Source organism: Ranitomeya imitator, chromosome 10, assembly GCF_032444005.1.
Source record: "Ranitomeya imitator isolate aRanImi1 chromosome 10, aRanImi1.pri, whole genome shotgun sequence".
NCBI classification, from domain to species: Eukaryota; Metazoa; Chordata; class Amphibia; order Anura; family Dendrobatidae; genus Ranitomeya; species Ranitomeya imitator.
This window is the reverse complement of record NC_091291.1, coordinates 112,735,431-112,750,221: the sequence shown is the minus strand read 5'-3', so window position 1 is coordinate 112,750,221 and position 14,791 is coordinate 112,735,431. Positions and strand designations below refer to the sequence as shown.

The 14,791-nt window shown below is 41.4% G+C and overlaps 1 protein-coding gene across 1 annotated transcript in view; it reads left to right on the top strand.

The window, feature by feature from the left end:
- Positions 1 to 14,791, top strand: part of PLCH2 (phospholipase C eta 2) — a 770,253-nt gene that overhangs the window by 699,853 nt on the left and 55,609 nt on the right. The window contains exons 14-16 of the mRNA XM_069741627.1: positions 6,837 to 6,929; positions 7,599 to 7,699; positions 7,779 to 7,876. Coding sequence (XP_069597728.1) covers positions 6,837 to 6,929; positions 7,599 to 7,699; positions 7,779 to 7,876 — 292 coding nt within the window. The remainder of the gene's footprint in view (positions 1 to 6,836; positions 6,930 to 7,598; positions 7,700 to 7,778; positions 7,877 to 14,791) is intronic.

The window sequence follows — 14,791 nt, the reverse complement described above, 5'->3', positions numbered from 1 at the left end:
GTAACCACCAGAGGGAGCCCAAAAACAGAATCCACAACAACTTTGTATTCGAGTTTTCGCCATGCTTTCCTCTTTTCCATGACTGGTTGTAACATAGTAACATAGTAACATAGTTAGTAAGGCCGAAAAAAGACATTTGTCCATCCAGTTCAGCCTATATTCCATCATAATAAATCCCCAGATCTACGTCCTTCTACAGAACCTAATTGTATGATACAATATTGTTCTGCTCCAGGAAGACATCCAGGCCTCTCTTGAACCCCTCGACTGAGTTCGCCATCACCACCTCCTCAGGCAAGCAATTCCAGATTCTCACTGCCCTAACAGTAAAGAATCCTCTTCTATGTTGGTGGAAAAACCTTCTCTCCTCCAGACGCAAAGAATGCCCCCTTGTGCCCGTCACCTTCCTTGGTATAAACAGATCCTCAGTGAGATATTTGTATTGTCCCCTTATATACTTATACATGGTTATTAGATCGCCCCTCAGTCGTCTTTTTTCTAGACTAAATAATCCTAATTTCGCTAATCTATCTGGGTATTGTAGTTCTCCCATCCCCTTTATTAATTGTGTTGCCCTCCTTTGTACTCTCTCTAGTTCCATTATATCCTTCCTGAGCACCGGTGACCAAAACTGGACACAGTACTCCATGTGCGGCTAACTAGGGATTTGTACAGAGGCAGTATAATGCTCTCATCATGTGTATCCAGACCTCTATTAATGCACCCCATGATCCTGTTTGCCTTGGCAGCTGCTGCCTGGCACTGGCTGCTCCAGGTAAGTTTATCATTAACTAGGATCCCCAAGTCCTTCTCCCTGTCAGATTTACCCAGTGGTTTCCCATTCAGTGTGTAATGGTGATATTGATTCCTTCTTCCCATGTGTATAACCTTACATTTATCATTGTTAAACCTCATCTGCCACCTTTCAGCCCAAGTTTCCAACTTATCCAGATCCATCTGTAGCAGAATACTATCTTCTCTTGTATTAACTGCTTTACATAGTTTTGTATCATCTGCAAATATCGATATTTTACTGTGTAAACCTTCTACCAGATCATTAATGAATATGTTGAAGAGAACAGGTCCCAATACTGACCCCTGCGGTACCCCACTGGTCACAGCGACCCAGTTAGAGACTATACCATTTATAACCACCCTCTGCTTTCTATCACTAAGCCAGTTACTAACCCATTTACACACATTTTCCCCCAGACCAAGCATTCTCATTTTGTGTACCAACCTCTCGTGCGGCACGGTATCAAACGCTTTGGAAAAATCGAGATATACCACGTCCAATGACTCACCGTGGTCCAGTCTATAGCTTACCTCTTCATAAAAACTGATTAGATTGGTTTGACAGGAGCGATTTCTCATAAACCCATGCTGATATGGAGTTAAACAGTTATTCTCATTGAGATAATCCAGAATAACATCCCTCAGAAACCCTTCAAATATTTTACCAACAATAGAGGTTAGACTTACTGGCCTATAATTTCCAGGTTCACTTTTAGAGCCCTTTTTGAATATTGGCACCACATTTGCTATGCGCCAATCCTGCGGAACAGACCCTGTCGCTATAGAGTCCCTAAAAATAAGAAATAATGGTTTATCTATTACATTACTTAGTTCTCTTAGTACTCGTGGGTGTATGCCATCCGGACCCGGAGATTTATCTATTTTGATCTTATTTAGCCGGTTTCGCACCTCTTCTTGGGTTAGATTGGTGACCCTTAATATAGGGTTTTCATTGTTTCTTGGGATTTCACCTAGCATTTCATTTTCCACCGTGAATACCGTGGAGAAGAAGGTGTTTAATATGTTAGTTTTTTCCTCGTCATCTACAACCATTCTTTCCTCACTATTTTTTATTCTTTTACTATTGATATAGTTGAAGAACAGTTTGGGATTACTTTTACTTTTACTAATAGTTTTATTAGTTTGTAGCTGCTTGATGTTCACTTTTGTTGGTGCCCAGCCAACGACCTTTCAGTCTCCCATGTTTCCCTTGACCATTCCGTGTAGCATCTCCCTTTCTAGTGACTTTGCCCTCATCACGTGGCCACAATTTGTCAGTTTCTGTCTTGTGATCTTGCCTTCCAATAATGGGTTTATATGATGAACGACATCTTTGCCGGTGATCCTGCTGTTCATGGGATTCTTAGAAGTCTTTTTCCAGCACCACAACTCAACGGCATCAATTTTTCTTCTGTCTGCTTTCGGGAGTGTCCACATCTCGCAGCCATACGCTGTAATTGAAAGAAGGGAGAGCGGGACGCTCGATCCCAGGTGCAGCTGCTGATAAAAGGGCTTCCAACCAGTAAGGATAAAAAAAAAATTCCCAGATTTATTCGTGCATTGCGTTTCGCAGAAGATTTTACTCCTTCAGGCCAATGTAGAACGCCTGAAGGAGTAAAATTTACTCTGAAACGCGTTGCACAAATAAAACTGGGATATTTTTTTTAATCATTACAGATTGGAAGCACTTTTATCAGCTGTAGCGCCCGGGATCCACCTCCCATCTTTTCCTTATTATTTCCTCCACTCATCGGGAGTGAGCACAGTGGCCAGAGCAGCCATCAGAAGAGTCTAATGCACTCTTCCATAAAGTTATGCGGCACACAACCTGTCCAAGTGAGCGACAAATTCTCCAGCTTTTCCCCCGCCTGCAGTTAGCGGTGTTACACTGGGAGCACCTCTTATCTTCTCGCCATATGTCCCAATTGGGAGCGCAGTTGCATTGTACGCTCTTTGGCAATGACTGAGATCATGATGTCCTTGCACTTTGATATTTGGTCGATGCTCACCACCATGGCTGCTCACCCCAGTGCTAATTGACCCTTGATCTCCGGCTGCCGAACCGCCACTGGGATTAATGAGGGACCCAAGAAAAATGAAGCTGTCGACCTCTTCTATTTCGTCATTGGTGATCTTCTATATATATATTTGTACAATTGATGGCCAATGATCCACAAATATCTCCATCATTGAGAAGATTAATTTTAATATTATAAACATTTCCCTAAAAGAAATCGATCTACATCCCATAACCCAGATGACCCCGGACTCATTAAATATTCAGGCCAAGCCAACATGGTTTAGGTGAAATCGAGACCCATTATCCCGGCAATTACCGCTCCCGGCAGATAAACATATACCAAGTAAAGGAAAAGAAGAAGCAATCCTCTTCCTACAAAGAGCGGAAAGTGCTAGACAAAGCTAATTGGAATTACTTGCTTTAAATTACTTGAGCCCAACAAGTAAGCGGCGTGTTGTAATAAAATACCCACATGGGCTTTATCAATCAAGGCCTTCGACATCTCATCTTCCCGCATCCACGTCCCCCAATCTTCTCCTCATTAGCAATTAAACTGCTTATTGTGATGCAGAATTTCCATGTTAAATTGTGAGTGGAGCTGCTCTCATTAAACTGTTTGGCCGCCAGTCTGGGGAAATGCGTATATTGCAGCCGGCGCGCAGGACTCGCTGCATATGGAGACCTTATCTGGGAGATGCTTGCCTCGAATTTTGCCATCTTTTTTTGGGGGGATATAAATGTTAAAAGTGATTACAGAGGATCTTCTCACCGCGTTATGCTGAATTGTGTAATAGCAACTTATAATGTTGAAGGTCAGCTGCAGGCCACAGTATATTTATTGTACTGTATATATCATTTACTGCCTCTGCTTCACCTCTTTCAACACCTCTTACTAGTCTTGACTAATGGCCACCATGTCTACATGCCCTGATTCTGCAAAGAAGCGCCGAAGAACGGGCTTAAGATAAAGACTGTATGCAGGCTAGCACAGGATATGGTTAATGTTTGGGACTAGCCCAGATTGGATGGGGATCAGTGCTAGTAAAAAAAGACTGCTTTCTGATAGCAAATCAGATACATGGAGAGTTTATTGACAGAGACCAGGTCAAGTTCAAGGTGCAGTGTTCTATTCGCATGACCAGTACATATTATTCTGTGCGGTAAGAGGCTTTACAAGACTCCCAGCGGACATTCCTGCAATGTCTAGAGCCTAAGACACAAAACGTGCTATGGAAAGCACCTTAAAGGGAATCTTAACCCTAAAATTGGCCTATAAACTAAGGCCACCGGCATCAGAGGCTTATCTACAGCATTCTGGAATGCTGTAGATAAGCCCCCGATGTAACCTGAAAGATGAGAAAAAGAGGTTAGATTATACTCATGGGCGGTCCTGCTGTGGTCCGGTCCGAGGGGCGTTGCGGTCCGGTCTGGGGCCTCCCACCTTAATCAGATGATGTCTTCTTGTCTTCCTGACGTGGCTCTGGCGCAGGCGTACATTGTGTGCCCTATTGAGGGCAGAGCAAAGTACTGCAGTGCGCAGGCGCCGGGAAAGGTCAGAGAGGCCCAGCACCTGCGCACTGCAGTACTTTGCTCTGCCCTCAACAGGGCATATAAAGTACGCCTGTGCCAGAGCCGCGGCAGGAAGACAAGAAGAGGACGTCATCCTAGGAAGATGGGAGGCGCTGGACCGCCCCTGAGTATAATATAACCTGTTTTTCTTCTCTTTCAGGATACATCGGGGGCTTATCTACAGCATTACAGAATGCTGTAGATAAGCCCCTGATGCCAGTGGCCTCAGTTTATAAGCTAATTTTGGGGTGACAGTTTCCCTTTAAGCCCTTCCATACAGAAGAAGATGGAAATGGAACCGCGGTGCACTGGCATCTCTCCTTCGCCACAGCAGACGTCCAACCCCATACGATGGCCAGAGTTAGTCCTTCAATGCTTGACCTGTGGTTTCCAGCACAGTCTGGGCCTTGGTGCAGTCTGCTCTCCCACCTTGTCCCTCTGTTCTTTTTGGTTCCGATGCATTATTGCATTTGCACCTTTTTTTTCTACTTTTTATTGTTTTGGGTTTTTTTTGTCTGTTTTATATTTGTGCTTTATTCTTTCAACGTGTGCCTTTTTTTTAAAAGAACTATTATATACACTGTTTTACTTTTTTATATAAGTTCATCATTGCGAGAGCGGTTTGAGTTTTCCAAGATGTCTTCAGCTGGTTCATCAACTGCAACTTTTTAAGAAGTGTCACAATTACTATACTGCAGTATCTCCCTCTACCCAGTGCAATTTTATGGAAATCTGGAATTGTTGCTCAAGTTTAGCAACATTTTATCAGGAACATGTTCTTTTTTTTTTTTTGCTCTAAAAAGTGGTTAAAAAAAGCACAACAGGCCCAAAAAAAAGCTTTTCTTATTTTGCGCAAAATTCATGAACCGCGTATGCCAATTTTAAGGATTGCAAATAAAATGGAAAAAAATGACCCAAAAAACAAACAAATGATGAATAGGACAATTTATCTTTAGCTAACAGCGTATATGATGGCCGTAAAGGGTTCCTCAGGGGCGGACAAACCATTGATGCAACCTGTACAGCCACACAGGGGCCCAAGAGGTAAGGGGGCCACTACCACCTCCAAAGCAAATGGAATTGTGCCCTTTTCTGCCTGTGTCCGCCAGTGAGGTTCCCTGCAGATATCCAACCATTCACTGCTCCTTTTCTGCTTTATGGTGTCCGAGGAGCAATAGAGCAGCGACATCTTCAGCTTCAATCGTTTTCAGTAAAATTTGGCTACTACAGCTTTATATGTATTACTGTACATATCAAACTGTAGAATTTAGTTTAATGCTCCCCATAATCTTTAGATACTGTATCTGTCGGCCGATGGTTAAATTTGTTGAACTTTTGCTTTGGTCCTTGAAGAATAAGAAAGTGATGTATTACGGACTTCGGTGAGATCGGCTCATTCTGCAGTCTATGTACAGTGATATGTAGAGGCTGTAGAAGCCGAACGGTCCAAATTTTTTTATTGTAACTTCATTGCAAGAGATAAATGGAGTTTAGAATAAAATACATGCAATTAAGTTTAAAAAGCCCCCAAAGCTGTCTCTCTCTCACTCTCTCTGTCTCTCCTGCATCTAATTCTCCTGTCTAAGGTGGTAGGAGGTGTCAGATGGAGGCAACCTTTTAATCTTTACAGTTGCTCCCATTTTTGCTCCCGTTTACACCCCCTGTCAATTACTATTCCTTCTCCGTTACCTTGGCTTGCCTTTTTCTTTACAAAAGTTATCACTTTAGATCTTTTCTAAAGAATCCTCATGGGAATCTTTTTTTTTTTTTATAGTCTATTTTTACCCATAAACCTGGAACATAAAAATCCACCGAGTTTGAAAGCGTCTGCGGCATTTGGTTGATCATGCCGAATCTCTGCTGATCCCGTGTCACCCGTCGGGTCAAGCATGGCCCTATGGACAAATGATAACACAATTCCTTTTCCTCGCAGCTGCTCGTTAATTGGATGTTATTGCCGTGTATGCCTAAATGGCAGAGCAGGGTGTACAAATATTAATTTCTCCATTTCCCAAGACAGACAGAACACCCTGTGCTGATACACCGCTATTTCATATTCTAACTGCTCCTGAACTTTTAGCGATATTTGCAGGAAAAACAAAAACTTTAATAATATGATTTCAGGTACGATGATGAGCGTTTTTTTTAAATCACAGCGCACCCTAGTGGTAGATATTTGGAATTACCGTATCTCTAATATTTCAGTTTAATCACAGCTATTAGATTGAGTTTACCCGTTAAATATTCGTTCAGCAAAGCTGATATACCTGGTGGGTAGGTTTTGGGGGTTAAGAATTTTTTTTTTTTTTTATTACGATTTTAATTATAAAAAAAAAATGCATTTTAATTTAAACATTTTACAATACTCCTAATAAAAGTGATGTAAAAGCGAATCTCTCACTTGTTTTTAGATTAGATATTGGCCACTTGTGACCCTTATGTTTCATTCCAGAGTAAGACGGAAGAAGAGACGGAGTCGGGTGAAGAGCCCAGCCCCAATAAACGTCACAGTCGGTCCTTGATGGGAAGCTTTTCCAAGCGCAAGGTGATTGTGATGATAATAAATGGGTCCTTTTGGGGTAATTGCTATTTGCGAATGCATATAATGTGGGCTAAAAATCGTTTTTGCAATTCGGTTTCATTGCAAATTTTGCACGATTTGCCTCATACAGTCTCTGCTGCTGTCTGTCTGTCTTTTGGCTGCAGAATGAGTTAACTGAGAATTAGATAGTGAGCCCACAATGACGGTTTAATGGAGTATTTACAACTCCCTTATTTGTCTTTTTGTGAGGTCCTCTTCAATGATTTGTGTCCATATCAATGTTGAATGTGCAGGAAAACCAAAATCTAAACATTCTTTTTTACAATTGGGCTTCATTAAAAATGTTGCCCTCTTTGGCTTTTACAGACTGCATCTTTTTTCTGCACATTCAACTTTCACATGGTTTGTGGTTATAAATTAGCAGAGAGGGACTCATAAAAAGACAGATATATGCGTTACAATCGCTCCTATTAGAACAAGCTCACTGGCAGATTCTCAGTTAACTCATTCTGTAGCCAGCAATAGACCATGTAATACAGTGGCTATAAAAGGCAAAAACGAATTATAGTCCAAAACACATACAATTGCGTAAAAAAAAAAAAATAAGTCGTACTCAAACATGGGCATAAGACCAGGACGCTAAACCCTAAATACCTTCTCTCTGGCCTTTAGAAAAAAGCTGGCCGAATTAAAAAGAGCTCAAGTCTGGAAGAAGGCGATGACAGCCTGGAGCGGCAAGGAAGCATCGCCAGGACCTCGGTACATTACAGCAGGTATTTCTGTGGTCTTTGAGGTTTTTATTATAAACTCAGATGGAATCTATGGAACTAAAGCTTCTCTGTTGTTCAATAGAATAAACCGGCAGAAGAAGACGATGAAACTGTCAAGAGCGTTGTCCGATCTGGTGAAATATACAAAGTCAGTGGGTATCCACGATGTGGACACGGAAAGTGAGTCAAAGGGACTGCATTTCCCATTTCCTATCCTGCTGATAGATTTGTTTTTTAGTTTTCATTCTGCTTCTTTCTTTTTTTTTTTTTCCATGATACATGTGTGTCCATATACAGTGCTTTGTGTAAGTATTCGGCCCCCTAGAACTTTTCAACCTTTTCCCACATATCATTCTTCAAACATAAAGATACCAAACATAAATTTTTGGTGAAGAATCAACAACAAGTGGATCACAATTGTGAAGTTGAACGAAATTTATTGGTTATTTTAAATTTTTGTGGAAATTCAAAAACTGAAAAGTGGGGCGTGCAATATTTTTCGGCCCCTTTACTTTCAGTGCAGCAAACTCACTCCAGAGGTTCATTGTGGATCTCTGAATGATCCAATGTTGTCCTAAATGCCTCATGATGATAAATATGACGCTGATCTCTCCTTCAAACCACATATCCAAGCCCTTTCCACTTCCTGCCGTCTTCAACTCAAAAATATTTCACAAATCCGTTCATTCCTCAACCATGAATCTGCAAAAACCCTAGTCCATGCCCTCATCATCTCTCGCCTCGACTACTGCAACCTCCTGCTCTGTGGCCTCCTGTTGTGAATTCTGTTGTCAAGCTCCCTCCTGTGGTCATGAATGGTACTTCGGCTGGTTCTGTCCATGGGCTTCCTCTGGTGGTTGTGAGTGGGGCTGCGGCTTCTGAGTTTCCTTCCACAGGTGACGAGGTTAATTCGTTAGCTGGCTGCTCTATTTAACTCCACTTAGATCATTGCTCCATGCCACCTGTCAATGTTCCAGTATTGGTCTGTTCGCTCCTGGATCGTTCTTGTGACCTGTCTTCTCCAGCAGAAGCTAAGTTCCTGCTTGTCTTTCTCTTGTTTGCTATTTTTCTGTCCAGCTTGCTATTTTGATTTTTGCCTTGCTTGCTGGAAGCTCTGGGACGCAGAGGGAGCGCCTCCGCACCGTGAGTCGGTGCGGAGGGTCTTTTGCGCCCTCTGCGTGGTTTTTTTGTAGTTTTTGTGCTGACCGCAAAGTCACCGTTCCTATCCTCTGTCTGTTCAGTAAGTCGGGCCTCTCTTTGCTAAATCTATTTCATCTCTGTGTTTGTGATTTTCATCTTAACTCACAGTCATTATATGTGGGGGGCTGCCTTTTCCTTTGGGGAATTTCTCTGAGGCAAGGTAGGCTTATTTTTCTATCTTTAGGGCTAGCTAGTTCCTTAGGCTGTGACGAGTTGCATAGGGAGCGTTAGGAGCAATCCACGGCTATTTCTAGTGTGTGTGATAGGATTAGGGATTGCGGTCAGCAGAGTTCCCACGTCCCAGAGCTTGTCCTGTATTATTATTAACTATCAGGTCTTTCCGTGCGCTCTTTACCACCTGGTCCATTATTGTCCTAACCACCAGGTCATAACAGCCTCCCCTCTAACACACTCGCACCCCTCCAATCTATTCTAAACTCTGCTGCCCGACTAATCCACCTGTCCCCCCGCTATTCCCCGGCCTCTCCCCTCTGTCAATCCCTTCACTGGCTCCCCATTGCCCAGAGACTCCACTACAAAACCCTAACCATGACGTACAAAGCCATCCACAACCTGTCTCCTCCATACATCTGTGACCTCGTCTCCCGGTATTTACCTACACGCAACCTCCGATCCGCACAAGATCACCTTCTCTACTCCCCTCTAGTCTCCTCTTCCCACAATCGTATACAAGATTTCTCTCACGTATCACCCCATACTCTGGAACCCTCTACCAAAACACATCAGACTCTCGCCTACCATCGAAACCTTCAAAAAGAACCTGAAGACCCACCTCTTCCGACAAGCCTACAACCTGCAGTAACCACCGATCGACCAAACCGCTGCATGACCAGCTCTACCCTCGCCCACTGTATTCTCACCCATCCCTTGTAGATTGTGAGCCTTCGCGGGCAGGGTCCTCTCTCCTCCTGTACCAGTTATGACTTGTATTGTTTAAGATTATTGTACTTGTTTTTATTATGTATACCCCTCTTCACTTGTAAAGCGCCATGGAATAAATGGCGCTATAACAATAAATAATAATTATAACAAAATATAATCCACCTGTGTAATCAAGTCTCTGTATAAATGCACCTGCTCTGTGATAGTCTCAGGGTTCTGTTTGAAGCACAGAGAGAATCATGAAGACCAAGGAACACAACAGGCAGGTCCGTGATACTGTTGTGGAGAAGTTTAAAGCCGGATTTGGATACAAAATGATTTCCAAAACTTTAAACATCCCATGGAGCACTGTGCAAGCGACCATATTGAAATGGTAGGAGTATCATAGCACTGCAAATCTACCAAGACCTGGCCGTCCCTCTAAACTTTCATCTCAAACAAGGAGAAGACTGATCAGAGATGCAGCCAAGAGGGCCATGATCACTCTGGATGAACTGCAGACATCTACAGCTGAGGTGGGACAGTCTGTCCATAGGACAACAATCAGTCGTGCACTGCACAAATCTTGCCTTTATGGAAGAGTGGCAAGAAGAAAGCCATTTCTCAAAGATATCCATAAAAAGTGTAGTTTAAAGTTTGTAACAAGCCACCTGGGAGACACAAACATGTGGAAGAAGGCGCTCTGGTCACATGAAACCAAAATTGAACTTTTTGGCAACAATGCCAAACGATATGTTTGGCGTGAAGGCAACACAGCTCATCACCCTGAACACACCATCCCCACTGTCAAACATGGTGGTGGCAGCATCATGGTTTGGGCCTGCTTTTCTTCAGCAGGGACAGGGAAAATGGTTAAAATTGATGGGAAGATGGATGGAGCCAAATACAGGACCATTCTTGAAGAAAACCTGTTGGAGTTTGCAAAAGACCTGAGACTGGGACGGAGATTTGTCTTCCAACAAGACAATGATCCCAAACATAAAGCCAAATCTACAATGGAATGGTTCATGAATTAACGTATCCAGGTGTTAGAATCGCCAAGTCAAAGTCCAGACCTCAATCCAATCAAGAATCTGTGGAAAAAGCTGAAAACTGCTGTTCACAAACTATCTCCATCAAACCTCACTGAGCTCGAGCTGTTTGCCAAGGAAGAATGGGCAAGAATTTCAGTCTCTCGATGTACAAAACTGATAGAGACATACCCCAAGCGATTTGCAGCTGTATTCGCAGCAAAAGGAGGCGCAACAAAGTATTAAGTTAATGGGGCCAAATAATATTGCACATCCCAGTTTTCAGTTTTTGAATTTCCACAAAAATTTAAAATAACCAATAAATTTTGTTCAACTTCACAATTGTGTTCCACTTGTTGATTCTTCACTAAAAATTTACATTTGGTATCTTTATGTTTGAAGCATGATAGGTGGGAAAAGGTTGAAAAGTTCCAGGGGCCAAATACTTTCGCAAGGCACTGTATATGATATTGAATGTTAGAGTTGGAAGGGACCTCCAGGGTCATCGTGTCCAACCCCCTGTTAAATGCCGGATATCACTAAACCACCTCAGACAGATGTCTGTCCAGCCTCTAAAGACTTCTATTGAAGGAGAACTCACCACATCTTGTGGCTGCCTGTTCCACTCATTGATCATCCTCACTGTCAGAGTTTTTTCTAACATATAATCTGAGTCTCATCCCTTTCAGTTTCATCCCATTGCATCTCGTGTTTTCATGCGCAAATGAGAATAAGGATGATCCCTCTACACTGTGACAGCCCTTGAGATATTTGTAGACAGCTATAAAGTCTCCACTTAGCCTTCTTTTTTGCAAGATAAACATTCCCGGATCCTTTAACCGTTCCCCGTAGGACATAGTTTGCAGTCCGCTCACCATCCTGGTAGCTCTTCCCTGAACTTGCTCCAGTTGTTCAATGTCTTTTTTTTTTTAAATGTGGTGCCCACAACTAGACACAATATTCAAGATGAGTGCTGACCAAGGAGGAGTAGAGGGGGATAATTTCTTCACATGATCTACACTCTATGCTTCTCTTAATACATCCAAGAACTGTGTTTGACTTTTTTGCTGCTGCATCACACTGTTGACTCATGTGCAGCCTATGATCTATTAGTATACCCAAGTCTTTTTCACACATGCTGTTACTTAGTTCTATTCCTCCGATTCTGTAGATGTAAGTTTCGTTTTTGTTGCCCACATGTAGAATTTTGCATTTCTCCCTGTTAAATACCAATCTATTAGTTGCTGCCCAATGTTAAACCTTATTTAGGTTTTTCTGAATCCTCTCTCTCTCCGTCTTCTCTAGTGTTAGCTATCTCTACTAGCTTTGCATTGCCTGCAAATTTGATCAATTTACCTTTAGTTCCCTTATCTAGATCATTTATAAAATTATTGAACAACACTAGGGCCAGGACAGAGCCTTGTGGTACCCCACTTGAAACACTCTTCCAATTCTATGTGCGACCATTACCACTCTTTGAGTACGATCACTGAGCCAGTAAAGAATCCACGTAACCGCAGCATAGTCAACCCCATACTTGGTCTTTTTTTCAATAAGGATATTATGAGATACTTTATCAAATGCTTTGTTAAATTAGAGATATATCTACTGCATTTCCCTCATCCACCCAGTCAGTGATTCCATCATAGAAGGAAATAAATTAGTCTGGTATGACTTGTTTGCTGCAAACCCATGCTGGCTCTGGTTGATTACTGTATTCTTATCCAAATACTTACATACGTGCTCTTTAATAATTTATTCAAAGCTCTTTCCTGGTATAGAAGTAAGGCTTACTGGCCTATAATTCCCTGGCTCCAACTTCTTTCCTTTTTGAAGATAGGGACAACATTTGCCCTTCTCCAGACTTCTGGGGCTTCTCCTGTTCTTCAGGAATTTTCAAAGATTCTGGCTAGTGGTTCTGCAATTTCCTCTGCTAACGCTTTCAGTACCCTAGGATGTAATTAATCTGGACCAGGTGATGCAAGTTCATTTAATTTAGTTAAGTGTTCCCTCGCGTCTCTTTGTTTATAGATAATGTGGATTATTTTATTCCTTTGATGGCACTGTGAAGATTTGTAGATAATAGTTGTTTTCTTAGAGAACACATATGCAAAAAGGGAATGTAAAAGTTCGGCCTCCTCAACATCATTTTTGTCCACTTCACTCTTTTCATCTTGTAAACATCCTATAGCATCTTTGACTTTTCTTGTGCTTTTGATATACCCTAAATCCTTTTTATTGCTTTTGGTCTCCCTTGCAAGCCTCACTTCATTACTGACTTTTGCTTTTCTAACACTTGCACTGCATTCCTTGTAGACACCATTATATTCTTCCCTAGATATGCCCCCCTTTCCATTTAATCTACATATCTTTTAACCAGTATTTAAGTTCTGTGTTCTTCCATCCTGGTCTCTTTAAGTTATTCAAAATTGTCCTTCTTTTCGGGATTGTTACGTATTATCCAGTGAGAGCTTTATTTATCAAAAGCTCCGATCCTTCTTGGACATTTCTGTCCTTTAAAACATCCAGCCAAAATCTGCCTTTCTGATGTCCACTTTTAAAGTTTGAGTCCTCACTGGTCTTCCTCCACTTGTAATCCAAAATTCAAGGATAGCATGATCGCTGCTTCCTAAATTCCCAGACACCTTTACTTCCTCAACTATTTCCTCCCTGCTGGTAAGAATTGGGTTCAAGATGGCAGATCCTATTGTTTTCTCCTTCTCCTTTTGAAAGATAAAGTTGTCAGAGAGAGAAGATAAGAATTTTGTGCACCCATTACTTTAACCTGGGAGAGATTCCCAACAAATATCTGGATACTTAAAATCTCCCATGATCACTATGTCGTACTATTTTGAGAACAAAGACATCTGATGTAAAAAGAGTTCATCTACAGTATATATTCAGTCTGTTTGGGTGGCCTATAGTAACTATCTACAATATTGTCATTTCTGTTCTTCTTTCCTTGTATTCTTATTAAAACAGTTTCTACAGAGCTACCATTCTCTGAAGCTTGGATCTCTGTGGAGATATATGCTTTCCTAACATATAATGCAATACCTCCTCCCCTCTTATTAATCCTGGTTTTTATAAATATTTTGTAGCCGACATAGTTTGTATTCCAATCATTCAGATCAACATATGTCCTACATTACTTTTTGGGCACTTCATCAAAATGCAAAAACCAAATCCCACATAATTAAATGTTTGGGACAAAGAAGAGATCCCACATAGTATATTAAAAATCAATTATTTTATTATAGCCAAACAAGTAATGAAACAATAAAAAACAATGATGAAAAAAGCAAAAAGCCGTCTAGGGGACGCCAGATTTACTTCAATAGAAAATTCCCCACATATAATCAATAATAGTTACAAAATTTCGTATTACCAACCAACATATGGATATGTATTGCTATTATTATCTAACATAGTATTCTACATCTTAGCATACCCAGGCTCATTCTTTCCACAATCCAATAGTATTAACAATAATAACCCTGTGTTAAATTAACATACAGGAAAGTAGCAGACTATCTCTATAAATTATTGTCAAATCTCCATAGGAATATGCTAAGATGTAGAATAATATGTTAGATAATAATACATATCCATATTCTAGTCTCCTAATGAGTGTAGCAAGGCATCTATCAAATATGTATTTTCCTGTTATCAGAAGATGCAACCCATCTCTAGCAAGAAGTCCATCATATACGAAATTGGCTCCATGATCAAGAAACCTAAGACTTTGCTCACGGCATCATTGACGTAAGTCAGTTGTTCACCTGTAGAATCCTGTTCAATCCCTTGGTCCATGTTCATCCACTGGGAGGATGGATGAGAAGATGACCTGCCCTCCCAGTTCCTTCAATTTCCGCCCTAGGACTTCGAAGTCTCTGCATTTAGTTTCCAGGTCCTTTTTTGCTGTGTCTTTTGTTACTATGTGTATTAGTAGTCGTGGGTGGTCATCTGTCACATTGAAGAG